Source organism: Lytechinus variegatus, chromosome 1 (assembly GCF_018143015.1).
Source record: "Lytechinus variegatus isolate NC3 chromosome 1, Lvar_3.0, whole genome shotgun sequence".
Taxonomy (NCBI): domain Eukaryota; kingdom Metazoa; phylum Echinodermata; class Echinoidea; order Temnopleuroida; family Toxopneustidae; genus Lytechinus; species Lytechinus variegatus.
The window spans coordinates 79,520,269-79,547,885 of NC_054740.1; the positions used below are offsets into that span (position 1 = coordinate 79,520,269).

The following is a 27,617-nucleotide window of genomic DNA, read 5'->3' on the forward strand; positions in this document are numbered from 1 at the left end:
TACGCCAGTGTGTGCAGCTATTACAAAAAATGTGTTAAAACGGATTTTCTACTCGCCGTACGGCCGCCTCAGACTAAATGTGACTGAGGTATTAGTTACAGGTTGAAAATCATTCAGATCGAACGAGTAAAAATCTTAGTCAACACGTTGCATATTCACGAAGACGTGCATAAAACTTTTCAATTACATAATGCTAAACTTTAAATGTCACATGTTCGTTATTTTCATCCGATATCTGTTTCATCACAATATTTTCAGCCTGGAGTCCATAAAAATCTCTTGCAAATTTGTACTGCATGAATGTAGTCTTCATGTTATGAATAAACCAGATAATCAACTAAAATTATTGTGCACCCCAGTATTCCATGTATGATGTAACCATCTTTACGCTAGCTAATGTAAGTCACTCTTTTATATTTTACGAATTTAAATTTGAGGTCACAATCATGTTATCATACGTTAGGTCTCGGTCACAGTGTTATTCAATGTACTCTCTCTCAAGATAGGTGTGCTCGATTGTTGAACTACTTGAGACTGATTCTCTCACCGAATATATGTTAGGAGACGAATCGAGTTCATCTGACGTTGACCAATGATCGCTGCTACCACGGTAACGTAATTTCTCGTCACGGTTGGACGTAAGTTGCCGAAATCCACCGCTTTTCGGTGTCGACGTTTCGCAGATGAGGTAGCCGAATTCGTCAACGTCACAATGTGAAAATCTCAAATCCTCTGTCGACATTATTGATGTTTTTGTGGACAATTCCTTAACCTTGGAAGGAGGAAAGTTACAAGACTCATCTGATTGTAACCATTCATTACTATGTAGACAACAACAACGGTTGTCATTAGATGATTCACTTAATCTGCTTCCACCAAGTCCTGACCTGCACGACATCACACTTGAAGAATCGTCATCAGATTTCGAGGTAGCACCGCGTGAGACGACAAAATCATCTTTACCATACCTATCGTTAGGTCTTACACGTCTTGGTGATGAATGTTCAGAACACCCCTCTCCAGGTCCATACCTCTTAACTTGACTGTCGTCAGCTGCTGACCAATCATATTGGACCTTCTCAAGTCCACATCTGTTACATATGGCACGAGGTTTAGCGCCAGACACCTCGTGTACATCACATGCTCGTGAAACAGGCCTATCAAAACCGAACTTGTCAATTTCATCACTTTCATCGAAGGTATACTTGCCTAGGGGATCGGGTACGCAGGCATACGCGCCATCGAATTTTGAGGACTCAAATGCAACTTGTTGACTCGGATAAGGGGTGTATTTAACCTCGCTAAAAACTTCATCTTCCAAAGCATGACTGTTCTTTAAAATATCCATGGTGCTGTCACTTTCGTCATCTAAAAAAGCGTGTCTGTGAACGTCGGGTGGAGAGGCAGAGAGTGGAGAGGCGTGTTGTCTGATGAATCTACGAGGGGGTAATACTGGTGCCGAATCTGTGACAGTGCAGTATATCTAAAGGACAAGAAATAATGATATAATGAAATGAATTAAATAAAAATTGTGACATTCTTCAAATCGCATTTACATTAGTTGGAGCATACACAGAGCCTGATTATATTACACATAAAACATATTTATTTCTCTTGCGCTATACTCTTTTTTTTTCTATATTTGTATTTCCACATTAGCTGTTACATTAATTTTTTTTGTAATTAGAATTAAAGATTCCACTTACAAGATGCAATATGCATAGTTAAAACCATGCTTATAGCATAAAGCTCTCATCACACACAAAAAATTCCCTTTTCGTCAAACTTACCATAATAAATCTTCCGTTATTTGTACCTTCCGAATTCTTTATTGATATTGGCTGTTGTAAGCCCGTTACCAAGTCAGTTAAATCTAAATATAAATAACAAACTGACCATACCTTGGGTTGACGCCAGGGTAATTCGAGAGAGGGGGCAAGACAACTTTAAAAAGACGTTTATTCCTTTATTTTCTCAGTTGTTATATACGTTGACACTCATTTTGATACTATTCTTCTTAATATTTTTCTCAACTTTTTTTTCACTATACGACGAAAAAAAAAACACCATAGGGGCGTTCGCCCATGCCCCCCCCCCTGTAGCACATTCTTGATCACGGCAGTAACTTTTATCGAACATATTTACCCTTCCTTCTGCCTGTGTTAAGTGATCATGGTGGCATCGTCTAAATTTCATCCCCACATAACGCAGGAGGATCACTAGCAAGATGAGAGAGAATGATGCAGAAAGAGCACCGAAGATTATTGAGAACTTACTCGAGATGGTCGTCCATTGCATTTTCAGTACTAGAAATAAAAGAGATGGAACTTGAAGTTGTAAGTAGGTCTAACAAAATTATTCCAACGAGGTCTCAAAGTAAAAGGAAATGGAGGATCGGGTTAGCTTTAAGAATAATTGATTGCAAAGGCATTCATCAAAGGATTTCATCACCACAAATGCATTACAGTACAGGCGTATAAAGTGAGACAGGCTACTACGACCAACAAAACAAAATAAATAGAACGAGAAATGGAAATAAAATGGAAACGGATATAGGAGTGAAATATGTATTCAAAACATCTCTTACCCAATAGGACTTTCGTTTTATGTTCGCTTCCTCGGCTCGAGACTTTTGTGAAATTTGCTCCATGTGCCATGATCATTCCTTTATTTATCTATTCATTTATTCATTTATAGGTTTTCCCGTCCAATTTCGTCAAAATTTCAACCAATTTAATGATGTAATAATTCAATTTGCAACTTATTTGAATGACCTATAAGATCAGCATTTAAATAGCCAAATACTTAATTTAATTTAATTCTACTGGCACGCGATTTCATAGTTATTTCATTTAAACATTTATAAAGAACGATCAAATTGAAATAGCTGAGTAGTGTTTTCAAATTCGCACCGGTACCTTCCTTGCGAACGTTTAGGAATTCAAAATCATTAATGTGCAATCACTTACAAGATATGGACAGTGTTTTTCGTTGTTTTTTGTTTATACTTCTTTTGAATAATTATGGAAATGGGTTTTACTCCTAAATTAGATGTTAAAATATTTTGCTGAATTTTACATCTGACAGACCATCATCGGAACAACAACTCGTTTTTGTTCCACTTTCATAACTCGAGACTGTGGTCAATTCCATGATACCCATCCCTTCCCCAAAACGATTTAAATTATATACAATTATGTACAATACAAAAGAACAAGATGATGAAGAAAAAATACCTACCATTGGCATACTAGGTCATCGAACCACTCGACGGCGGATCCAAGGGGAGGGCACAGCCGACTCATGCCCCCCCCCCCCTTTAGAGGCACAATTTTTTTTCGTGGACGAAATACCCTTATTCTTTGGTTAACAACCTTCTTTTTTTTACTCGTCAAATTCCTCCGGAAAATGTGTCCCCTTTGGGGGAAATCCTGGATCCGCCCCTGCACCTACTCATCAATCACTAAAAGAATAAGCGTTTACAACCATATCCTGTAAGTGTTACATGAATTACCTCTTCATCAAACATAATGGAATAAAATGATTCTAACTGAAAAGATCCGCAAAAAATAGAAATATAGGGTAAAGTTTGAAAAAAAATGAATACAGAAACTTTATCAGAATTTGGAAGTTTAAAGTGCAGATATGTGTGCAGATAAATGAAATTGAAAATGGTGTTTCAGGCGAAATTAAACGATCAGTTAGTCGTCGCGAAATTGAATGACACCTTAGGGCCATTAATTTGAACAAGCTTCTCTCTGAATTGAATTTCTACAAAATTCAAAGGAATGATATAGAACGGAATTAAATGCTAAATGAATGAAAATGAACTATGTGTGCAGAGGGTGGACGAAATATTTCGAATTTGAACGTCCTTTCATTAATTTAATTGCAACTCTGATGAAATTGGACGGGAAAACCTATATTTATTCATTTAATTATCTATTTATTTATTCATTTATTTATTTCAATTTATTTATTTATTCATTCATTTATTTTATTTATTTATTTATTTTTATTTCATTATTAGTTTTTTTCTTGGGGGGGGGGTCATTATTCCACTGTTTAACTGAAACTGTGTTTTTTTTTTTTATTCCCATGTTGTCAATCCTTTCTTTCTTATTATTTTTGGTGAGCGCCCTCTTCAAAAATACCCAGCACAAGAAGCGACAGTAAAGATATCATTTTTTTTGGTGTGGTGTGAAAATTGTTTCAATCAATTGCGGATCCAGTAGGGGCACATCCGATCCCCTCCCCCTTGAGATTCATACCCATAGGCGGCGGAAGCGGGGGGGGACGTGTCCCCCCTAAATTTTAGGTGGGGACGACCTCCCTAAATTTTTTGGTCCTTCCTAAAATTTTTGGCTTCCGCCGCCAATGGTCATACCCAATATTCCAATGTAAATATGACAGTAATATACACAAATGTGCCCCCTTTTTAGAGTCACGTGAAGACAGTGAGGACCTTTTGCTTCTCAAACTTGACGCGGGAAAAAATTACCTTCATTTTTTACTAATAAACTTTTTTTTTCTTTTTCGTTTTTGTTTGTTAAATTTTCCTAGGGAAAATGTGCCCCTCCTTCTTTGGAAAATCCTAGACTCCCCCCTTTGTTTTAACAGAAGTACGAAGGTTTGCTTATGCAAGTAGGCCTAATACAAAACTAACAACAAACAGTTACTTACTCGAACACGATTTATTGTTTGAGGGCATGAGTGAAAAGTTTTAAACCATTTCAACTCACAAGATAAAGTATCTGTCTAACTTACCCCCATTTATTGTTGTTCCTGGATGTACAGCACTGCTTTCCAATGTAATGACGTCATTGCTATCCCGTTCCGATGGGGATGAAGATATTGGTATGGTAGTTACACCATATACCATGGTTACACTTTGTAGTGTAGACTGAGCTGTAGGTAAGAAATCATTTTATTAAATCTTTGGGCGTACACGCAAATTATGATGGGAGGCAAGACGGTTACAAACTAGACAATGCTATTCCATACAATCTAAAATTCAAGGACTTAAAATAAATCCGGATCGGCTGTGAATAGTGTCCAGTCGAATTTTGAATTTATTTTAAATCTTAAGGATTAACTATTTAATCTCAAAAGATTTCAATTCAAATCTTTTAGATTTATATTTAAATCAACAAGGTTTAAATCTAAACTTCGGCTTGCCACTATTCACAGCAGATCTTAATTTTGACAATGATAGTTTTACAATGTTATAATTTCAATCAATTTTACTCTTTTATTGAGATTGTCCAAAATGATTTTTTTCTGGCTTTTTGTTGATTATTTGTCTAGCACTAGAATTGTGATATATTGTAATCTTTTGATAATATACATGTACATTTTTTCTTTGTAAATATGATAATATGAGTCTTCGGACTTTTGTCATGTACCATTTTGACAATAAAACCAGAATTGAATTGAATTGAATCGATCTGGATCCTTGGAATTTAGAGTGTATTGTTAATTTCACTACAGGAGTAATATCCACGACACATACCTCTTTTTATACTCTTCCTCCTTCTATCTTACTTTTCTTTCCCCTTTTTTTATCATTTTTTATACACTTCTCGCAAAATTATGGTGGCTGTAGCACTGATTTACTGATTTGACAAGTAAATAATTATTAAGGTATTTGTTTCGAGTAAAATGTAATAAATATGATGACGTGTTTCATCATCATTTGTCATCTAGGAAGTTGACACGTTTACCATGAGAACATTTTTTGAGTGGCCGAGCTGTACAGGCATCCGACTGTCACTATATAGTTATTGGATATGACAATTCGTCAATGCCGACAACTTTTAAAATGTTCCATAATATTCCCGTCTAACATGTTTACTGAGGTATTTTATCTACATTACTCTCATTCATACATCGAGCAAACAGTGTTTATAATAAAGCACACTTTTTGTTGATGCTACAAATAAATGTCTTTTACTGCCCTAGCAAGGGTTGTTAAAACTTGCCGAGATTTTAACTTTAAAAACACCAGCAATTGGAATCTCAACTGAAAGGTAAAGAATATCTTCATCTAATTTTTTTAAGTCTAAAACTCTTAATAAATATTTTTGAATTTTACAAATTCAATTTTTAACGAAACACAATGTCTTGAATCACACAAGCATATATTTCAATTTGTCGAAAGCAAGATGAAATACATGGACAAATTGCTTACAATATATATTTCCAATATTTCCCATCCTCATTAGTGACAAACAAAAAATGTCTTATGTAATTTCATTAGAAGCTTGGGAATTGATCTACAATGAAGCAATAATGACACTAAAGGATGAAAAAAAAGAAATACACAAAAGAACCATACCATTGGGTGTTTAAGAAAATATATAGGCCTAGTTGCTCCGACTGAACTATTATGAAACGTAAAAATACGTCATAGTGACATCATTATGACGTTAACATTACAGTCATAGAATCGTAAAATTAATTGTTTCTCACCAACTTGTTCCATCGCTCGCAGTTCAATCTGAAAACCGGATTCGACGGTGACGAAATCCGTTGTGAATATGATCAGTACCGGGGACCAAAGAGAAATGAAATATCGATACTCGCTGATTTCGATCAAATTCCCAGTTAGATCATGCCACCTATCCATCTGGTTTGAGAACCTACTTGCACCTTCTCCGATGTAGAGATGGTCCCTATTAAACTCGAGATCGAAGTGGTGAACGATGACGGATACGACAAATCCATCGACTGCTTGAAATTTCCAAAATCGGTAGCAGTTTTGGGGGTATTCGGCAGGATAGCCAGGAGACTGAATGAAATAACTATCCGTTGTATCCAGGGTGATTTCATCTGTAAAAAATACAACGAAGTCGCTGAAATGAAGCGAGCAACACATTCAATTTATGAAAGTTCAACTCAAAGCATATCTATAGTTTTAGTAAATCCTCTTAATGTACGTATTCCAATTGATTGCTAGATTATTTGAATGTCTTATATGTGTGCCCTAAAACGACAGTGACGTGAAGGCCTTTGAATAAGAATGTGTTTTATCGAATAAGAAGAAATTGTACAATAGAGTGAGAAGAATGGGGACGGGGGATAAAAGTAAGAAAAAAGGAGAAAGATAAGAAGAATGAGGAAGTGTAGAAAGAGGACACTGTAAAAAGTTGTTTAACATCATAAGCACGTTGCTGTTTAAGCCCGTCACTCTAACAGCTATTGTTTAAACTTTTTAAACAACTGTTTAAAAAAAATTAAACAAGTTGTTTAAAAGGTTTAAACTATTACAAAAAAAAGTTAGAACAACTTGTTGTTAGAGTGACAGGCTTAAACAATGTGCTATTTTTCTGTGGAGGAGGAATAAGAAACTGAAAAAAAGATGATGCGATTAAACACATAAAGGAAAAACAACGGTGGTTGGAGGATATGAATAAAGGGCACTCCGATCCCTATTTTTCATCACGTACGCCAAGTCGACATATTCAATTGAAATAATTATTAAAAAAAAAACTTATTACTATTACCTGTTTGATTGACGGCTGTGATCTCCAATGAAAAGGATGCTGAAATTGAATTAATGTAAAAACCTATCCAGACTTCATTCCTGAGCGAAGTCACGTGACTTGTCATCGTGCGTCCGCTGAACTTCGCCAAGGTGGTGTACTGTTCGTCACTTGTAAACATTGCATTATGGGTACTATCCGGTTTGAGTCCATCGCCGATGCTGATGAAATCAATACCGGGTACCAGGTTGAAAGAAATGAATTTGACCCGGATCCGAAAATGTTCAGATGTATTGAAAGAATAAGTTTGCCATTGTTCATGATTTACATGACCGGTTGACAGACGTCTTACTGAATCTGTTGACAAATATGAATGCTCTGAAATAAAATAAAACATATAAAACATAGAAAATAGTTAGGATGTTATTATTTTCATAGTGATTATCAAATCATCTTCATAACATGCGAATTTTTTTGTGGAAATGCCTTATCACCAAAATACCTACAATAGATTTGGAAGGAAATGGAGAGAAACATCCCAAATGGAACTCATTTTCAGAGGGTCTTCTAATATTCATAGAGTTTTTTTTCTTGATGGTTGTATCTTACATCTTGTTGTTAGCATAAAAGGCTATTTTACGATTTTGCGGTACCAAACACTATCTATATGAGTTTAGATTAAAGAAGGGACGTAATAAGTAGGGGAAGGCGGGGTAAGTTGAGCATATAGGGGCAAGTTTAGCCACCACCGCAGGCCAATAGAAAATGAGTCAGACATTGTGGTGGTATCATGTATTGATGACCTATTACATAACCCTTAACTCCACCACATTGTTTTCAATTTTGAAACAAAAAGTAATTATTAGAGGAAAAAATACAAATTTAAGCCAAAAAAGTAAAAATGGGTGTGAAATAGAGAAGTGTTTTTTACCTGCACACGTCTTTAAATGTAATAAAGAAATAAAAACAATATTGTTAGTCCTGGTATGGATTCTCATTTTTGTCATAGTCTTTTACATGATGGATGCAAAAGAAATGTGTGGATGTGAAAATATCGCATTAAGTTCGGACCGGGGTAATTTGAGCCAGCCAACATGGGGCAAGTTGAGCCATTACGGTAATGTATAATAATAATAAAAAAACCTTTAAAAGTCATTGATATGCAATTGCAGGCAAAAAGGGGCAAATTCACATGAAAGTTCTTTTACTTTTAGACGATGTTAGAATGGCAAGTGAAAAGACTTTAACTGAAAACAATTGACATGCTGGTTCTTCCCGCATACATTTTGTCAAAGTTTTTGTGGCTCAACTTACCCCAGAAGGTGGAACAATTTACCCCACAGATGGGGCAAGTTGAGCCATTTGACATCGTTTTTTTAAGGTTACAATGAATTTCAGTGAGGGGGTAGAAAGTTATATATAGGTGAAAAATACTTCCCAAGAAATAAAATTAAAAGGCAAGATACTTAATACTTCAATATTTTTTAGTCATATCAATTCTAACATACAAAATGCAATAAGTGTCACAAATTACCCGCCTTCCCCTACACCAAATAGGCAAATGCGATCCCGCTGGCAAAATTCTAGCAAATTTGAATTATTTTTATTATCGTCAATATTCCAATTTGCATGCTCTTTTTGTATGAGTGCCAGAAACCGATGACCAATCACGACTATCTGTCAAGGGCTTACACTATCAATTCCCATTACAGTGGCACTATTATATTTGCCACCAATATTACACTTGCCCTATACAAGAAACCCTAGTCGATATATTTGTACTTATACGGGCTTTCTTAAAATATGACAGGGGTAGAATTTAACGTTCGTACGAGATACCATGCCAATTGACATAGATCAAGCAATTTCATATTATGTTCTGTAGCGCCAGACCAACCTATTGTGTGAAAGTACGATTTAGGAGGCCACTTCCGTTATTTGATATCAAGTGGATTTGTTTTAATCATGTACTTGAGTTATCACTTTCTTTTCCTCTATCCAGTGGCAACAGCAGTAGGGGACAAGTGGATGGCAAAAAAACAAAACGTTGGGGACGGGGGCGAAGAAGGAAAAAAATCGTGTGTACCCGCAAAATCGAGCGCGAAGCGCGAACATCATAACAATTATTATTCGAAAGAAACCTTCCTAAGAACGACCGAGTGAGGAAATCTTTTGAATTTAACAGAAAAAAATTTATATGCTTTTGCACCTTGAATGGGGTGCTTATGTCAGAATTCAATTACTATTTACAAGTGATATACAGTGATAAAATGATATTAAGTTTCGCTTCTACCAACATTAAATTCGTTTTGGGGCGAGCAATATTTTCATTTTTTTCCTTATTTCTGGGGATGGGCAATTGTCCCTATGCCTAATTGGTTCAACTGCTTGATGTCTTTTATTCCCTTCACATTTTGTTTAATTCTGTCATATGGAGGCTGATAACCTTTTACCTCCTTCATAACACTATTTTATTCCGTGTAAACGTTACAGCAAAACTAAGTATCTCTGTACACAAAACTAACAGGGAGCCCTTCAAGATTTTCAACTTTCAGTTTCTGGTCAAAACCATTACACTTTGTACTCACACAAAAATTATAGGCCCGCATTAAACGAGGAAACAAAATGCATTTTGTGGATTCATACAGAATGCTATTTGTATAGCTTTTTACACTAAGTGATATGTAGATGAAGCAAGTAATCGTAAAAAATGTATTTTCAGCTGAAATATCAGTTCAAAGAAATACAACCAAAGTCTGTAGAAGCATTGGAGTTCAAAAGGAAATGTGAGAATGAAACAAATTAAACAATAGTCATGTCAAATTGAAATGAATATTCCGAAAATTGAAAGGCAGCAAAGAAATATGATGACCTAGTAGTGACATTGCATTTCTCAATTGTCACAAGCTGTTTATAGTTGTCATGTTTTACTATGATTCATTTATTAAAATATTTTCACACTTTGAAAACACATTGACATATAACGCAACATAGATAACAACATCAATACATTAAAAATCTCTTGGCTTGTCAGAGATGACTACCTGACATGATTAATCTCAAATCTGTCTTGCAATCACCGATTATGCTATTACAATAGTGTGATTGATATTCATTTGGATTGTATTTTAATGGAAATAAATATAAAATTATGAAAATGAAAGAAATGAAAATAAAAACTGAGTGAACCACGCATGATATTAGGCAGCAATGCACGTTGTCGGATGCATATTTGAAAATAAAATGTTGATTTGACTGATGAGCCCCTAATATCATCTTTGTAGAACTATTCTGTTTGCCGTGGGCATGGTTAGCATTGTTCTTTGATGCTGGATTAGTACCTTTTAATTTCCCTCATAATAGCCAAATAAATCAATTTCGTTATGAAAGCCATTAAACTAAAAATACAAACTTTCTCTCATACAAATCCATGTACGAAATAAATTGCATTATTAGTGTTATTATTGATTTATCATTACCGTTAGGGCCTACCATTGTCATCATCATCAGCGTCATCATTGTGATCAAAACTTTTAGGAATGCTGGTCATCATTGTCATGATGAAATTATTTATTTTGTTATCAAAACCATCATGGTCGTCGTCGTCATTATCATCATCACCGTCATCGTCATCACCACCACCACCACCATTGTCATCATCATCATCATCATCATCGTCATCAACTCGATCATCAGACATGATTATGGGCTCAATCGGTTGAGCGCCCGCCTCATAGAGATTCGGGTTCGATCACTACTGGCAGATTGATACCCACACTTTTAAGATGGGACACTCTCAGCCTTCCTGCTGCAGGCGATCGGCAGTTCAAAATGGAACAATCGCTGGGATTTGTGGGATGACGACATTATGATTTATGTTACGCATGGCAAACTAAAAAAAAGAAGACGCCAATATCGGCTCAACTAATAACGAAATGAAAGTGAACTTACTTCCTCCAGAGCAGATGCCAGTCACCAACAGAAGATGAAAATATATATACCAACTCCCAATACCTTCCATTAATAACAGATAATAAGTGACATCCCAGAAGAAACAATAATAGACAAATGCCTTGCCAAATCAAGATTGTGAGTGTCTCCGGTAGATTGTCTCCTACCACTACTTTACTTATAAATCGTTGCAGTGTTATATTTTCCCTATTAATCGCATGGTTTATCCCATTAACGAACACGGTTTCACATGAAGTATACTTTCACAAAATTTCACAAATCTTTCTGAGCTGAAAGTAAAAGTGCAATGAAGAGTATTTGTGAAGTGGTCAAAGATATTGTTGGGAAGGTCAGATGATGGACATTATGTAACTTTTCTTTCTTTTGAAGAAGAAATATAAAATGTAGGAAAACACTTGTCCAAAAAACAACCAAAATGACCGCGACCCCTTAAAACTATTTCTCTTTTATTTTTATTTGATGACAAAATGAAAAAAAAAGGGTTTATTTCAGCGCCCTGGATCACCCATCATTAAAACCCTTTATTTCCACGAGAAGGTGGAATAATCAACATCAAATAATATACTAGATGATTTCATCGGAACATTTTCCAGTCAAAACTATCGAAAATAACACACAGAATATACATTCAGACATGCTTCAGATTATATAACATAAAGAATGTTCAAGTATGACATTATATGTTTCTGTATTTTCATGAGCGAGTGAGGAGCCGTAAGCAAAATGGTATCTGGGGTATTGATAACACAGTCATATTCAATATACTTTTACTCCAGTCTTGAGATTTTAACTGAAATATTTCGTATTATCATCACACTGATTTTGTTATAGACTTTTTAATTAAGGATATGTTATAAGTCACGGGCTGGTAAATGATAAAAGTTATCATAAACAGGTCGTCCTCCGGGTGCAATTTAATTACTTATGAGGAAAGAAAAATAAGCATATCTTGCACATTACAATATTGAATGTTATTAGAAATTATTTTGAGTTTTCCATGCATGAATGGCTAATGTAATTAAATGGATCATCCACAGAGGCACGTGAGCGGGTTTATAAGATGGGATGCTGGTTGATATGGAACAAAAATGAAAAGCACCAACATGTGTGTGTGTGGGGGGGGGGGAGGTCACTCCAGATTACAGGCGCTTTTTGTAAAAAAATCAAAATTTGATTTGATTTATTTATTTATTTCCACATTCCAATAAAATCATATACAAGTGAAATCATTTTTTTTTCTTAGCATAACATACGTAAATGATATAATTAATAACATATACATATATACAATCTAATAATCTAATCAAAATATATTTATACCTGATATTTTTTTTATCGTTACAAAAATTAGCAGAAAATATCATATATAATACATACATCAACATAGTACATTTTGAAATGTGGGAGACCTTCATCTTAAGCTTAGAGCTTGACATTGATGAAGGCCTCAAAAGGAAAGGGGAAGGAAAATCAGACAAACAGTGCAAATGAAACACAAGCCCCTCTAAAAAATGAAATGTGACTCTGTCCTATGTGTTTTCTGGTACAAGATACATAACGATACACATTATAGAATAACAACCAAATTTCCAGGGGGTACAAGTAACCCTCTCCCCACAGCCCCTCCTCCCAGAGCCTTGATCATCCATGGTCATCATTGAGGAGACTTGGGGTCGCATTCGTTCATTACCAGAAATATTTACATGGTGATAAATAAGAGAAAGCACTGGTATCAATTGCGAGTACTGATTATGCAAAGTTGGATCCTTGACCTATACATGTATACATAATTATTTTGTGTTCGTTGCCACGTTTATTAAAGGGTTATTCCATGAAAAAATACATCAATCCCAGCAATGGCCGATTGGCCGGAAGAATAGGAGAAAATGGGCAAAATGATATAATTCTCCTACCATCACCAGGGTTAAAATAAATTCTAGACAAATTTATGGGACAAGCGAATATGTCCTACTTCTGTATTGTTTGGCAACCCGGATCTAAATGAACTTGATATGTGATATTGGGTTGATAGTACTAATGACGTATTATTATTTTTTATCAATAATACCTTATACGGAAATAGTCACAACTTGCTTCCGGTCATTTGTATCATGTATGTATACTAATAACTAACACCCACTGTCGTGCGATCCATTAAGAACGCTACGATTGGACCTTCGTAACTGATCTCGAAAATTTTTTAACCATGCAATTTTTTTCTACGATCATTACGATTTCTACGACTGATCTGATAAAATCTAATACGATCTGTTATGATCCCTACGATTACTCCACGAGTATATAAGATCACCGTTTCAATAGTAGCGCGAATCGTGACAGATGGAACTATGTATTATGAGCTCAAATACAAACAACAACAACATCAAAACTTGACAAACTTAAATAGGACGAAATAAGCTTGAACTGCCGTTTGTCAAGACCGAAGCAGAATTTTGAAAATTCAAACATACCTTTAATGCGGGATTGCACCCATATTACATACTAAATGAAAGAGTCACCTGGGTGCAACTATCATTTCAGTCATAAAGGTCAATTTCTGGTCATATTTGACTAAGGTTGACTAAGAGTTAGGTAGTTGGACTTGACCTCAATGATGTCCCCTTTATGCTACCTTTTGTCAAAGAATGTAAACAATCAAAAGCAGCGTAATAAGCAGAAAACTATGAGGGAGCCCAGACGTGATAGATGGTGCTAAATTTGTAAAGAGTTTATAGCGAACAGGCAAAGTTTTTGAAATTGTTTCATGCATGTTTCACCTAATTTTGTGATACATTTGACATGATATTCAGAAAATAATCATATTTCACCCTTTTACATTTGTTTGTTTATTGTTTTTTTTTTGGGGGGGAGAGGGGGGAAGCTTATTCAATTTGTACACCATTGACTACAATGAACCTTTGGAAATGACAACTTTCTTTTCAAGCTCTAGATCACAACTTGAGGTAAATTAGCACCAATCCATACAATTTATTTACTGATCAGGAGCGCGCTCCAGTTTTAGTCTATATGATGCTTTGTTTTATATCTATGTCATGCGTTTCATTCAAATGCCAAACTCTTCGTATTTTCTTTGTTTTCATGCATAATTATCATTAAATAAACACAAAATGTTATTTTAGTAAATCGAATTAGTATATATATATATATATATATATACATGTATATCCATCATTGACCCTTAATGACGATGGCGTATCGAAACAGTCGACATTTTAATGCGAACGCTGCATCACTTTAAGAAGTCATGTACCAAATAATTATGTAGATTCATAGTTGGGTTTAAACGTTCCTTGCTTAGTAAAATGAAGCCAGGAAAATAAAAAGAAATTGACAATTCAGAAACAGGCAACGGCATAAATATAATTTATGTTCTTCCTAAATAATTGATGAGAGTAATATATTGAAATATAATTAGGCTACTGATCAATCTAAGGATAGTTTCCTTGAATGGTAGTTTTGGTTTTGATACCAAGGCCGTTGTACTGTGAGTTTTTAGGCTTTTATTATGGACAGGCACCTCGGATTGTATATAAAACGAACATCCGCAAAAAAGAAAGAAATAAAACAAAAATGAAATGACAGCACACGGATATCATATTCATGAGACTCCACAATGGACCAGCAACCCGGTACTCTACGACGTCCTTCAACCTGTTTGCTAATGCATTATTACTGTGCATGTATAATAGCTTCTTATCAATGACATGTAAGAGCTTTTCATTTGAAAATTAATCCGCTTTAGCGATGTAACTCTACAGTATTGCTGTCAATATCGGCGCATTAAGTTCTTTGACGCAGCGGCGTCCATTTCGGCCTTCTCATTAGTGCCAACAATAATAAAAGGCCTATATTAAGGGAAATGATGATTTCGTCATCTTAAATCCTTTACATTTTTAAAGGATTTCTTTTCTATATATCTTCTCTGAAAATTCAATGTATTGGGGTGCTCGTTTCATCCGCGTGTCACACTCTCTCCACATCCCTCTTTTTTTTAGGATGAGACTCTACATTCGCTTTTCATCGAGAGAATTGCTATTCTGAAAGAAGACTCTTTACGGAGAGACATCAAAGTTCACTACGACGTATGACTACGATTCATCCGTCAGTCATAACAAAGGACAGTGTCCACTGCTTATAATCATGACGCCGAACGTCACCGACAACGCCACGGTTCAATACCGGTTCATGCACGACCTCGGGAGCCCTGCCCAGATTGCCGAGATCCTGACGCTGAGCGTCATCCTAATCGTAGCATTATCGGCAAACATCGTGGCTTTTACTACGATCGTTCAGGATAGAAAGCTGAGGAGGAATCCACATAACCTTCTCGTACTGAACCTCATATTGATGGATTTGGGTATCGCTGCCCTCAGCATGACTTTCTCCATGATTTCAATCTTTGATGGAGGTCGGCTTCTCGAGGCTTTTCCAATCTTATGCAAGGTAAAAAAATCATTATGGTAAAAAAATCATTATTATGGTAAAAAATCATTATTATGGTAAAATGTACAGGGTGGCGTCACGGGACAGGGACAACAGGCCCTATTGTGTTTTCTTATTCTTACAAAATAGGAGCCAATGACACATGAGAGTGAGAAAATTATTACTGAAAAAATGAGAAGAGATTGCGAAAAGAAAAATCTTAGTTGCGGAACTATGTAATCAATACTAAGCATACCCTTATTTTTCACTGATAGAAAAAAAAACAGAGAGAAAACCTTTAAAGGTCATTACTTAAGTACGCAGGCACCGCCTTTGGAGATTTGAATGAGGTGAACAAGTAGCAGGTGTAGGTGTTTGCTATTTGCTAAGAGAGGGTTTGACAAATTGTCTGACGATCACGATCAGTGGCGACAAACTGAGTTTTCATCCCCACTCCGGGGCCCTGTCTTACCAAGAGTTACGATCGATCCGAACAATTGTAATTCTATGGAAATCCATCAGTGTCGTAATTTTTTTAACGAAAAATTTGCACAATTTGCTATGTATGCAAAGAGAAGCGCAGTGAATTTTGAAGAAAACAATGAATGCATGAATATACATCATTCATAGCTAGAAAATATTTTGAACAAACATGCATAATTGATGTTGACGTTGCTGGCCGTTCATAGTTACGATTGATCGGATCAATCGTAACTCTTTGTAAGACGGACCCGGAGGACCCACCACTGTTCTGCCTGCGCGATATTATGAGCACCAGACAAAACTATCCACCTCATGGTAACGTATGATTATGATATACATAGAGGGTCTATTGTCATGAGTAATTCATTAATTCATTTCTGATATCATTTTTAAAGTCTAATTCATGTTTTCGAAAAGCAAAGTTTTACATTCAAAATTGTTTTAACACACACAAAAAAAAACATTCGAAAGCACAATATTCAAATGTTGGCTACGCCCCTACTGTAAAAGATGCATTAAGGCTGCAAAACTACATCCCAAAGAGCTTTCACAGTTGCATTTGATGGGTGCAAAATGTGTGTTCGTTGACATGTGTTCGATAATAAATGCGAATAAACTACGGAGGAATAATTATTTTCATGATGAGTGCACCAATGAACTAGTGTATAGCTTCTATAGACCGAGGTCAAAAGCATTTTGATCCGGGGGGGGGGGCACTTACATTGACGAGTGGATACCATGCGCGACCAAAAAACACGTAAAAAGGATGTCTTTTTCAAGATAGGGCACGTAACGTACGTAACGTGATAAGAGTGTCAAAAACACAAAAATATTGAAAAAAGGGTATCTATTTCGCTAAAAAAAGCTACGTGTTTAGGGTAAAATTTTCGGGGATGATAAAACAAAATCAAGTGTTTGTGTTTAGAGTCCGATTTGCGCGAGGTGTGGAAGGTGGGGCCGTACCAAACTAAAATGGTCTGAAAGGTAAAATCGATGATCGATGTCCGTGACATAACAATCGAAATATCGCTGTACTTGTTTAGGGATCATTTCAGGGAATTCTTGCCAAAAGTATCGTTTTGTTTCCAATACTTGTTAAGGGTATAGGGAATTCACATGCCAAAACTTGTTAAGGGGTGCATTTTCAGAATATGGAAAATATGTGTTTAGGGTGCTTTTCGAGACGCCATGGTCGCGCATGGTATCCACTCGTCAATGGAAGTGCCCCCCCCCCGGATTTTGATATTATCAAGAATCGTGCTCTGGGGATAACTGAAACCATAATAACCTTAAAACTCTTAAGGAATCGTGCTTCAAGCTTTACTTTTCCAGAAGTGTTCGTCTTTCTTCCATGGATATCTGCAAAAGAATCATTACAATTCAATCGAATCGACTTCTTTAGACAATGGTGCATCATGGAAAGGCTTTGTAAATTTTATTACTTAAAATGTTGAAAACGTTCCAAATCGATGAAATGCAAACGACGTTTGAAAATATAATACGACACACAACTATACGTATATTTTCTTTACAATTTGGAAGTGATTGATAAAAGCCCATAATGTTAGTGTCTTAAGCCCCTTTCACAAATGGTGGTGCGACTGCTTACAACCGTTGCGATTCTGTGCAACATATATTGTGACCAAATGATCGCAAACGATCGTATGAGCAATTGTGAAAGCCCCTTTAAGGCACCTTCTATTTTTTTTTAATCCTGAGCCTCTATCCCTTTTAACACTGAAAAAGATTGGCACTCCATTAATTTCAGTTCAGCGTTCCCAAGACAGTGTGTATCATTATACAATTGAATGCTAAATAATTATGCAATTCATATAATACCATGTACATGTTCATGTATGAGCGTTTCACCTAATCACTTTTATCGTCAGTTTTACTGGAGATATACACTTTTTATTATGGCCTACCCTTTTTTCTCTCCGAAGTATGAACTTTGTGATTTGTATCTCTTGTCTCGAATCTGTAATCCCATTGGTCAATCAGCAACTTACGTCAAAGTCACACAAACCAAATCGACTCCAGACTGATCAAAGATATATACGTTATTTTCAATGACCTACCGTCGGTCGATTAAAGGTCAAGTCCACCTCAGAAAAAAGTTGATTTGAATCAATAGATAAAAATCAGACAAGCACAATGCTGAAAATTTCATCAAATTCGGATGTAAAATAAGAAACTTATGACATTTCTCAGTTTTGCTTATTAAAAAAAAATGCTTATATATGAACGAGCCAGTTACATCCAAATGAGAGAGTCGATGATGTCACTCACTCACTATTTCTTTTGTTTTTTATTGTTTGAATTATACAATATTTCAATTTTTACGAATTTGATGATTAGGACCTCCTTGCCTGCAGCACAAAATGTTAAAATAATGTAATTCCATGTGTTCAGGGTGGAATGAAACTTCATTTCACATGACAATGACGAAAAAATCATATTTCCTATTTCATATAATAAAATACAAAAGAAATAGTGAGTGAGTGATGTCATCAGTTCCCTCATTTGCATACTGACCGAGATGTGGATATAACAGTTTTGTGAAATGAAGCGAAACTTTAAAATGTCCTAACTTTCTTATTTTACATCCGATTTTGATAAAATTTTCAGTGTCATGCTTGGTGAAGTTTTCTCTTTTTATTCGAATCAAGTTTTTGTTGGGGTAGACTTGGCCTTTAAGAGTCAATTTCCTCAGTGTGGCGGCGACATTTGAAGCAGATACGAACCAATGGCGCCATCTCGAGTCCTCAACTACTCATACGTGGCCAGTTTCCTGACCTATAATGCTAGTGTAGTCTAGAAATAAAGAGCTCACTTACAAAAGGGGTTAGGTCCATCTTTCATCGAATTCTATATATTTTTGTCTCAATATACAGATTTTTAGTAGCTCTATAAGATCATACTAAAGAAAAGTTGAAATTCCCATTAAAATTGAACTAAAATGGCAAAGATTTTTTTAAAAGGGGTAGGTCTACACAGAATTTTTTTGGAAAAGAATATTTTAGAATATATGAAGACAGGTAGATTTCTTTTGTACCAAATTGTATGTTCTCATGGTAGGTTATCATGAAAATTTAGTTTCGCACAAGAATATTGCAATATGGGAGATTTTGAAAAATGTAGTTTCTTGGAGTGGACCTAACCCCTTTTGCAACCAAACTCTTCTGAAGAGCTCATTTGTCAAAAGGGGTTAGGTCCATTTTTCATAAATTTTATTGTGTTCTGTCTCAAAACCTCTAAATTTTTAGTCGCTCCGATGATACCAAAGAAAATTTGACAATGAAATGAAAACGTGAAAAAAGTGGCAAAGAAAAATCACTTTTTTAATCAAAAGATATTGGATTCATTTCAATTTGTTTGCAAAAGGGGTTAGGTCCACAATGGCAATTTAAGAAAAAAATATGTAGAAAAAAAATTGAAGACAGGTGGATTCCTTGTATACTCAATTTTATGTTTACATGATAGGGTAGTACATCATGACAGTTTAGTTTCTCATAAGAATTTTGCAATAAGTGAGAATAAAAAAAAACATGTTTCTTCTCAGAATGGCTAACCCCTTTTGCAACTAAACTCTTCAAATATAGACCCACTTGAATGATAACACGCTAATTAACTACTCAATACATTACCGCAGTTATTGTGTTACCAAGTAGCAAAACAATTATTTTCCTCTTAAAGCATTTTAGTTTCTCTATACAATTAAAGGTCAATTTATTCTCTGTAGTGTTAGTAGATATCTGGAAACGTATAGTTTAAGACTATGAGAGACCACACACAAGTTCACTCTCCCTTTAATGTTTCCTGTACTGCATTGTATCATAAATTGACTTATGACGCTGGTTTGGCGCACTGAAATGAAAGAAAATTTGGCATTTCATGGGTAATACAATGATTATCTCTTTTGTATGGGTTAATTGATAGACCTTTCTCGTATAAATCATTCACAAACGAAATGATATTGCATGTATTGGAAAATTGTAGGCCTACTCAATATTAAAAGTACTACGATGAATGCAAAATAATCCTTGGAATACACAAGTAATCGTGAACATGATTAGGTCTGTAGCCATTAGCCAAATTGATAAAAGTAAATGGCGAATCCATGGAAACTCCACACTACTTCACCAACAATTACAAATCGTTGACTCTTTCATTTCATTTAAACCAGAGGCGTATGAGGTTTTCAGCCCCCTTTAATTTTTTGATACCCAACCCCCCTAAAAATTTAGTTCAAGACCCTTTTTTTTGCTTGTCAAATTTTTTTGAGGTACAAAAACAAACGACGTAAAATTTTGGGTGAAGACCCTTTTATTTTGGTTGTCAACATTTCATTCAGCTTGACCCCCCCCCCTCAACAATTATGCGTACGGTACTGATTTAGACTACTCTCTAGCAATAACACAATAGTTTGAAAATATGTAAGGGGATAACACAAACTACATTCCTAACTGAAAAACAACAACATTTCTAAAGATACATGGGTAAAAGAAAATAAGCAATTTCAATTGCAGAAACGCTCTCTATTAATTTTCCAAGCATACAAGAATTTGCAAAAAAAAGTTTTTCAATCTCGCACAAAAGGTGAATTACGACCACTTAAATGGTGACAAAATGATTATAGCCATGACAGAAACAAGCCTTCCCACCTTAGATTATAATGTTATCACATCGCTATTTTATCTGTAACAACCTCGTGGGTATTAAAAAAACATTCAGTCACTAAAAGCACAAATCAATAAAAAAATACTGACATAATATCCCCTCTAGTTATTTTTTTATAATCTCATCTTCATTTAATTATTTACATGCTTTTCTTTTGCAGATCAATGGCTTTAGCGCTTCTATGTGCACCATAGGAAACTTCGCAACTGTCTTGTTCATTTCTACTGACCGGTTTATGGCGGTTGTTTGGTCTGCTCGCTATCCGTCTTCCCGTAAGCGGGTAACCGTCATGATCGTAATCACCTGGATCATCTCGCTATTGGTCGGCATAGCACCGTTGACTGGTGAGATTCTGCTTCTTTTGAACCATCAGACGATGCACGGAATTCTAAGATTATCATAGCAGGGGCCGCGGAACGGATTTAAACTGGGGGAGGGGGCTGAAAATCATAATCAGATGGTAATTTTTACGTTTTTGTACACGGGTTTGGAAAAAAAGTATTGGGGGGAGGGGGGTGGGGGGGCTGAAACCCATCAAGCCCACCCACCCCAATCCTCCGTTTCCGCGGTCCCTGCATATTTCATAAAAGGTGGTTCTCAATAATTATGATGGAAGAAAGGTGCCCTTTGTTTTCATGTCAAAGAATTCAGGGGATAAAAGGAGAGGCAAAATCATTATTGGAGGACAAAGGGAAGAAAACCCTTCTATCCCAAATGAGGTTGGTTTTTCACAAAATACTTAGAATCATAGTGAGTATTCGCAATTGCGACGCTAACGGATTCTACAACGTAGAACATTTTGTTGTCAAAAGGCCATCATGACCAAGTAGTAGCCCTATATTTTTTTTTTTAAATTGGTGGACCAAAAAAAGCAGTGTCGTCTTTGACCCCGGACAAACGACATTCGCATTTTTTTCGTCAGCTCAGAATCTTATACTTTGGTCACATTTGTTCTACGGCGGCCGTACTGTAGTCTGCAGGCACAGACCCTCATTGAAACTTAGTGTGCCTCCACGCAAAGACTAGCACATACAATACGAGAGAGCCTTCAGTACACAAGGCAGAAGTAGGCTGCACATTCAGACCCTTATTTCGAGTGATGGGTTTGCCCAGCAGACTAGCCGTACTGCGAGTCGAAAACAGTCGTTTTATTCATTTTATTCAAATTACCCGGGGGGGGGCCACTTACATTGACGAGTGGATACCATGCGCGACCAAAAAACACGTAAAAAGGATGTCCTTTTCGCGATAGGGCACGTTACGTACGTAACGTAATAAGGGTGTCAAAAACACAAAAATAATGAAAAAAGGGTATCAATTCGCTAGAAAAATTACGTGTATAGGGTCGAATTTGCGGGGATGATAAAACAAAATTAAAATGTTTTATAAAGGATGTCCTTTTTGCCCCAACACTCAGTGTTTAGAGTCCTATTTGCGCGAGGTGTAGAAGGTGGGTTCGTACTAAACAAAATAAGGTAAAGCCGACGACCGAAGGACCCGTAACAATAAAACATTCCTGTACAGGTCCATTTCAGGGAATATTTGCCAAGAGTATCGTTTTGTTTCCAATACTTGTAAAGGGTAAGGTTTCACACGCCAATACTTGTTAAGGGGTGCATTTTCAGAATATGGAAATTACGTGTTTAGGGTGCTTTTCGAGACCCCATGGTCGCGCATGGTATCCACTCGTGAATGGAAGTGCCCCCCCCAGGTCAAATTATCTATATCATGTATATGTAGCTGTTTTCGACTAGCCGTACGGCCGCCGTCTGTGACCAAGGTATTACAACGATCAGCTGTCCCCGGTTCACCAATCTAATATGCTTAGTCAGAGCGTGGACTTTGATATTAATGCCAGAAAATTGGACACTTTAAGCATTTTGTAATAATGAATAGGACACATAGGTTAATATTTTTCAAGGGGCCGCGGAACGGTTTTCAAAGTGGGAGGGGGGGGGGGGCTGACCATGCAAAAAATCACAACCATATGGTAATTTCTTACGTTTTTGTACACGGTTTTGAACAATGCATGCGAGTGCAAATCGCGAGCCGAAATTCTGTATAAATTGTACTATGAAAAGGGGATTTTAAGTAGCTTGTTATATAACTAATATACATGTAGATTTTTACATAACTTACCAATCAAAATGAACCTGTATAGTAGAACCTGCTCTTATTAATGCGACGAGAATTTCGATCCAAGTCGATGCACCAATATTTTTGGAACAGTGACAAGTCTTATTGCCATGTCCCTCACCAAGGTATGACATAGCTAGAAGTTGTACGATTGATAACCTTCAATATTAATGTCTATCAAGTTAAAGTACTGGAATTAAGATGCGTTTTGGTATTCTTTTTTCCATGATTACTTCAAGGGAAGAACAAAAACACTCCCAAATGATGTCGTGATGAACCAGATGCGCTGCTTTATTTCAGTGCATACATTACCTTTTGTTAGGAAGACTTCAACTTCCTCCCTTCGTAAAAAAAATGCCATTTAAAAAACGTCACCTGAACCGAATTACTTGGGACTTTTATCATATTACAGAGGGCCTCTCCTACTACCATTATAGCAGTTCAACCCATCACTGCTCTCCGGCATGGACGAACTGCATCTTCTATGTCTTTAACCTCACCTTCATATATGGACTGGCAGTCCCCACCATGCTCATCTCTCACGCTTTTATCATCTATAAATTGAGAGCAAAAGAGAAGAAGCTTAGATCGTATGGTGTCGGCAAGTCAGGGCAAGCTCAGGCAAGCCATCCGGAGGGCCATATCAGTACTGTATCGGGATCAGCTGGAATGGGAACTGACATATCTATGGAAGGCAAGTGAAGTAGAACGGAGAAGTGATTTTAGAAATGAGGGGCCAAAGGAAGACTAAAGGAAGTGGGTTGAATTCTTGATATTTGTTAATTTCATGACAAGCCAGAAAAAACAATGCAAAAACAATCCAAAACAATGCGCTTAACATTTGACCAGATAGGGGTGTGGTTATCACTTCAGTAAATAGATTAGACATGATTGTGGACACCCAACCAGACACATTCTGTGGATCCTTGGGTGTTGCTATTTTTTTTTCTTTCTTTCTCTTATTTATTTCTTTCTTTCTCCCTCTCTCTCTTTCATTCTTTATTCATTTTCGTTGGATGTGGTCTCGTCATCTTTTTTTTTTTTAATGTAGGCCTACACAGACATGACATGATTGTGGACACCCAACCCGACACATTCTGTGGATCCTTGGGTGTTGCTGATTTTTTGTTCTTTCTTTCTCTCTTATTTCTTTCTTTCTCCCTCTTTCTTTCATTCTTTATTTATTTTCATTGGATGTGGTATCGTCATCTTTTTGTTTTTCTTTTGAATGTAGGCCTACACAGACATGACATGTTTGTGGACACCCAACCCGACACATTCTGTGGATCCTTGGGTGTTGCTGATTTTTTGTTCTTTCTTTCTCTCTTATTTCTCTTTCTTTCTTTCTTTCTTTCTTTCTCTCTCTTTCTTTCATTCTTTATTTATTTTCATTGGATGTGGTCTCGTCATCTTTTTGTTTTTCTTTGGAATGTAGTCCTACACAGTTTGCAGACCATGCTGCTTATAAGTGCAATGAAGTCAAAATGGTAAAAAAATAAAATAAAGAAATTTTGGCTAACAACGTATCAAAACAAGCAATTCATCATTAATGTAATAAACCAAAAAGCTTAAGGGGCCAGATATGGTGTATCTGGCAAAATTTATAAAAAGTTGCGAACGAGCAAACATTTCGACATATTTATTACGAAATCCAATTTCGTCATAGATTTTGACATAATATTCAGAAAACAATATAATTTTCACGCTTCTATCTTTCCTTTTCTTTCACTTGCTCTTTATTTTTTTTCTTGGTCGTGTTTTTTTTTTTTTTTGAAGGGCAAGCAAGCGCTCGCGTGGCCCCCATTACATCACTGTAATTAATTGTAATCTTATAATTACAGAAAACGGGATAACGCTTGTTTATGAGTCATTATATTAAATTTGCTTGACTTTATTTATGGAAAAGCTTTCATGAGACTTGGGTATTTTAATAATGCTAATTTTAATTGGTAAGTATTGATTCGCAGGTAACCCGACTGCCGTTCTAGAGCAATTGTTGGCAAAGATAATTGTCTATTGATGAGCAATTAATTGGAAAGTAAATATCGTGCTCACTATTTTTTCAGTTAACTCAAGGTTCGGTAAAAGTTTGTATCTATGTCGGAACCAAAAACAGACGCCAATTATAAAGTCAAAATTTACTGTTCAATGATCATTTTAGGCATACAAGAGAAAAGTGACAAGATTCCCTCGAAGGTACCTCAAAGCAGTAACATGAAACAAGATCAAGAACACAGCTTACATTCTCTTTCGGTGGATTTCGGTGACACTTCGGACACAATCGGCACTTCCGAACTTGATCTCTCTTCATCGGATATGGTGTCTCGGGGGCAAAAGAAAGAAGATCGGCCGAGGAAAGCAAAAGGGAAAAAAGACAAACAGACCCAGTTGGCAGTAAAGTGGGCGAACCTAAGCGTGGATAAACAAGTTGCAGTTGCAGGTAAAACATATTATTTAATATATTATTGTCGCTATCAATTAAATTCTATCTTCACTTTTCTCTTCAGGTAAGGTTAAAACCAAGAAGGGAGGGTGGGGGCACAGAAATGATTTGATTTTGTTTGGCAAAATTCTAGACGATAAAATGACCAACTCAATTTTTATACAACATATCCGAGAAACAACAACAAAAGAAGAGAACAGGGACGACGATACAAGTACGCCTAGATTAGAAGTGATGGTTTTTATGTCATTATTGTTGATGGTTGATCAACATCATTTTATGTTAGAAGATAGAAATATGATAGTTACCGACAGTATTATCCTCAAGAGGCATTATCATCCGTCCCTTTACCACATACTCTTGCAATAATTCCCACATTTCTCACTTACTTTTCCAGGTGGTATGGTTGTCCTGACAACGACCCTCTGCTGGGCTCCTTACTCTCTGGTTCATGCTTGCTTCTTTGACTTCACTCCATCTCACATGGTTGGGGTTGCTACCATGTGGCTGGGATACACCAACGCGATGCTCGATCCCCTGATCTATGCATTCTTCAACAGACAGATACGATCCAAGATTGTCCATCGTTTCAACGACTGCTTCTCATGTTTGAAATGATCCAAATTGTCAATACTACTTCCTTTGGAGGGGGAAGTGCTGATGGGTTTAAACAGGGCAGTTTCTCCGTCATTCTCAAAGCAATCCAAAACGGGAATAAAAGGTTGGGGGCATTGAAGATATGGGAAAAGAAAAGTCTCAAGCACTAGCGATACAATGTTCCAAATTGATAGAATTCAGGCGGGAATAATCCAACTACCCTCCCCCATTTCCTAATAAGTACCTAGCTGGGCGTCATGATCGTATAGTTGTGTTTTGACATGTAAATATAGCCATTTTATGATATACCTCTGATGTAATCTTACGATTTATAAACGTGTAAATAGCGTTATAAAATTAAGTAAAAAGCTATTTTGAAATGTTAGCTTTGATACAAAGAGCTGTAAATAAATGTATATTCAGAATAATATTTACACCTAGAACTGCATTATTGTGAAAGCAACATAATATCAATAAATCCTGAAAAAATCAAATAAGTGCCTGTACCAAGATTTTAAAAGAATGGAGATCAAATTATAAAAAAAAATGAAGTCTACTGATGTCAAATTGGATATAATGAAATATGATATTATATAAAAATGGAGATGTCTAATGATGTCACTTGCAAGCTGTACAATTTGCCTATTTTTATTTTAGTTGTATATTTTCTTAAATATGTATGTATATACCATTTGTCAACTGAATGTAATTTAGCATTTGGCTGCTATTATCAGTGATTATTATAAACCATTCAATAATAATGCCGTGTTCCATAAAATTCCATCAACCGTCATCTTAGAAATTTTTATTTTTTTTTGCCTGTGCATAATAACATTAAAAACCTATATATAATAGGTGTCAAATGATATCACAATGAGACATTTTTTTTTTTTGGGGGGGTCCTAGTAATTCTCAGAATTTTTCATAGATTTCTATTTTATAATCAAAATGCTCCTCTCAAACCAACATGTATATTCAAATGTATTTCAATAATATGGATGTAATTACATACTCAGCAAACTAAGCCTTATGCTTGTATTATGTTCAAATATTGTTGCAGTATTTTTCCCCTCTTTTTTTTCAATCAAAGTAATTTCAAACAAGAAAAAGAAATTTGTGCTACACTTGAAGCCACGACTTCCCTTATTCATGCAAATAATCAAAGGAAATTTAAGATTTCGTTTCATCTTCATAACTTGTCTTTACTAGAAGAAATAAAAGAAATCTGATGATTCTAACAATGGCACAGATGTTTAGTAGATGTTTTTTAGTTCTTATCTTGTTATGTTTTAAGCAAAAATAATAAATTGTAAAATCAATAAAAATATTGAATAGCTGATACATGTACAATTACAGAAACTATAAATGAAAGGTTTAAT

The 27,617-nt window shown here is 35.9% G+C and overlaps 2 protein-coding genes across 3 annotated transcripts; one reads left to right on the forward strand and one right to left on the reverse strand.

Annotated features, from left to right (window-relative positions):
* Positions 1–25,520, reverse strand: LOC121424372. The gene is made up of 7 exons (XM_041620036.1): positions 25,441–25,520; positions 23,699–23,752; positions 7,506–7,862; positions 6,472–6,831; positions 4,768–4,908; positions 2,146–2,306; positions 1–1,483 (listed from the first exon to the last, which is right to left on the reverse strand). Exons 3-7 carry the CDS (start codon positions 7,663–7,665, stop codon positions 479–481), a joined length of 1,827 nt encoding a protein of 608 aa, XP_041475970.1. The 5' UTR covers positions 7,666–7,862; positions 23,699–23,752; positions 25,441–25,520; the 3' UTR covers positions 1–478.
* On the forward strand, positions 15,086–27,001 carry LOC121424380 (tyramine receptor tyra-2-like). 2 transcript variants are annotated; one of them, XM_041620057.1, is made up of 6 exons: positions 15,086–15,183; positions 15,473–15,920; positions 21,223–21,406; positions 23,611–23,892; positions 25,360–25,638; positions 26,039–27,001. In XM_041620057.1, exons 2-6 carry the CDS (start codon positions 15,618–15,620, stop codon positions 26,257–26,259), a joined length of 1,269 nt encoding a protein of 422 aa, XP_041475991.1. In that variant the 5' UTR covers positions 15,086–15,183; positions 15,473–15,617; the 3' UTR covers positions 26,260–27,001. The 2 variants fall into 2 exon arrangements, with proteins under 2 accessions (XP_041475991.1, XP_041475983.1); XM_041620049.1 differs by lacking the exon at positions 15,086–15,183 and having other exon boundaries at positions 15,204–15,920.
* The last annotated feature ends 616 nt before the right edge of the window (positions 27,002–27,617 follow it).

Excerpts from the sequence above, each read along its gene's own strand:
- LOC121424380 (XM_041620057.1), top strand. The coding sequence starts at position 15,618 with ATGACGCCGAACGTCACCGACAACGCCACGGTTCAATACCGGTTCATG. Across the intron at positions 21,407-23,610 it reads CGGCATAGCACCGTTGACTG|AGGGCCTCTCCTACTACCAT; the intron begins GTGAGATTCTGC and ends ATCATATTACAG. Across the intron at positions 25,639-26,038 it reads TAAACAAGTTGCAGTTGCAG|GTGGTATGGTTGTCCTGACA; the intron begins GTAAAACATATT and ends TTACTTTTCCAG.
- LOC121424372 (XM_041620036.1), bottom strand. The coding sequence starts at position 7,665 with ATGTTTACAAGTGACGAACAGTACACCACCTTGGCGAAGTTCAGCGGA. Across the intron at positions 2,307-4,767 it reads AGGAACAACAATAAATGGGG|TACTGAAAATGCAATGGACG; the intron begins GTAAGTTAGACA and ends TTTTATTTCTAG. Across the intron at positions 1,484-2,145 it reads TAACACAGGCAGAAGGAAGG|ATATACTGCACTGTCACAGA; the intron begins GTAAATATGTTC and ends CTTGTCCTTTAG.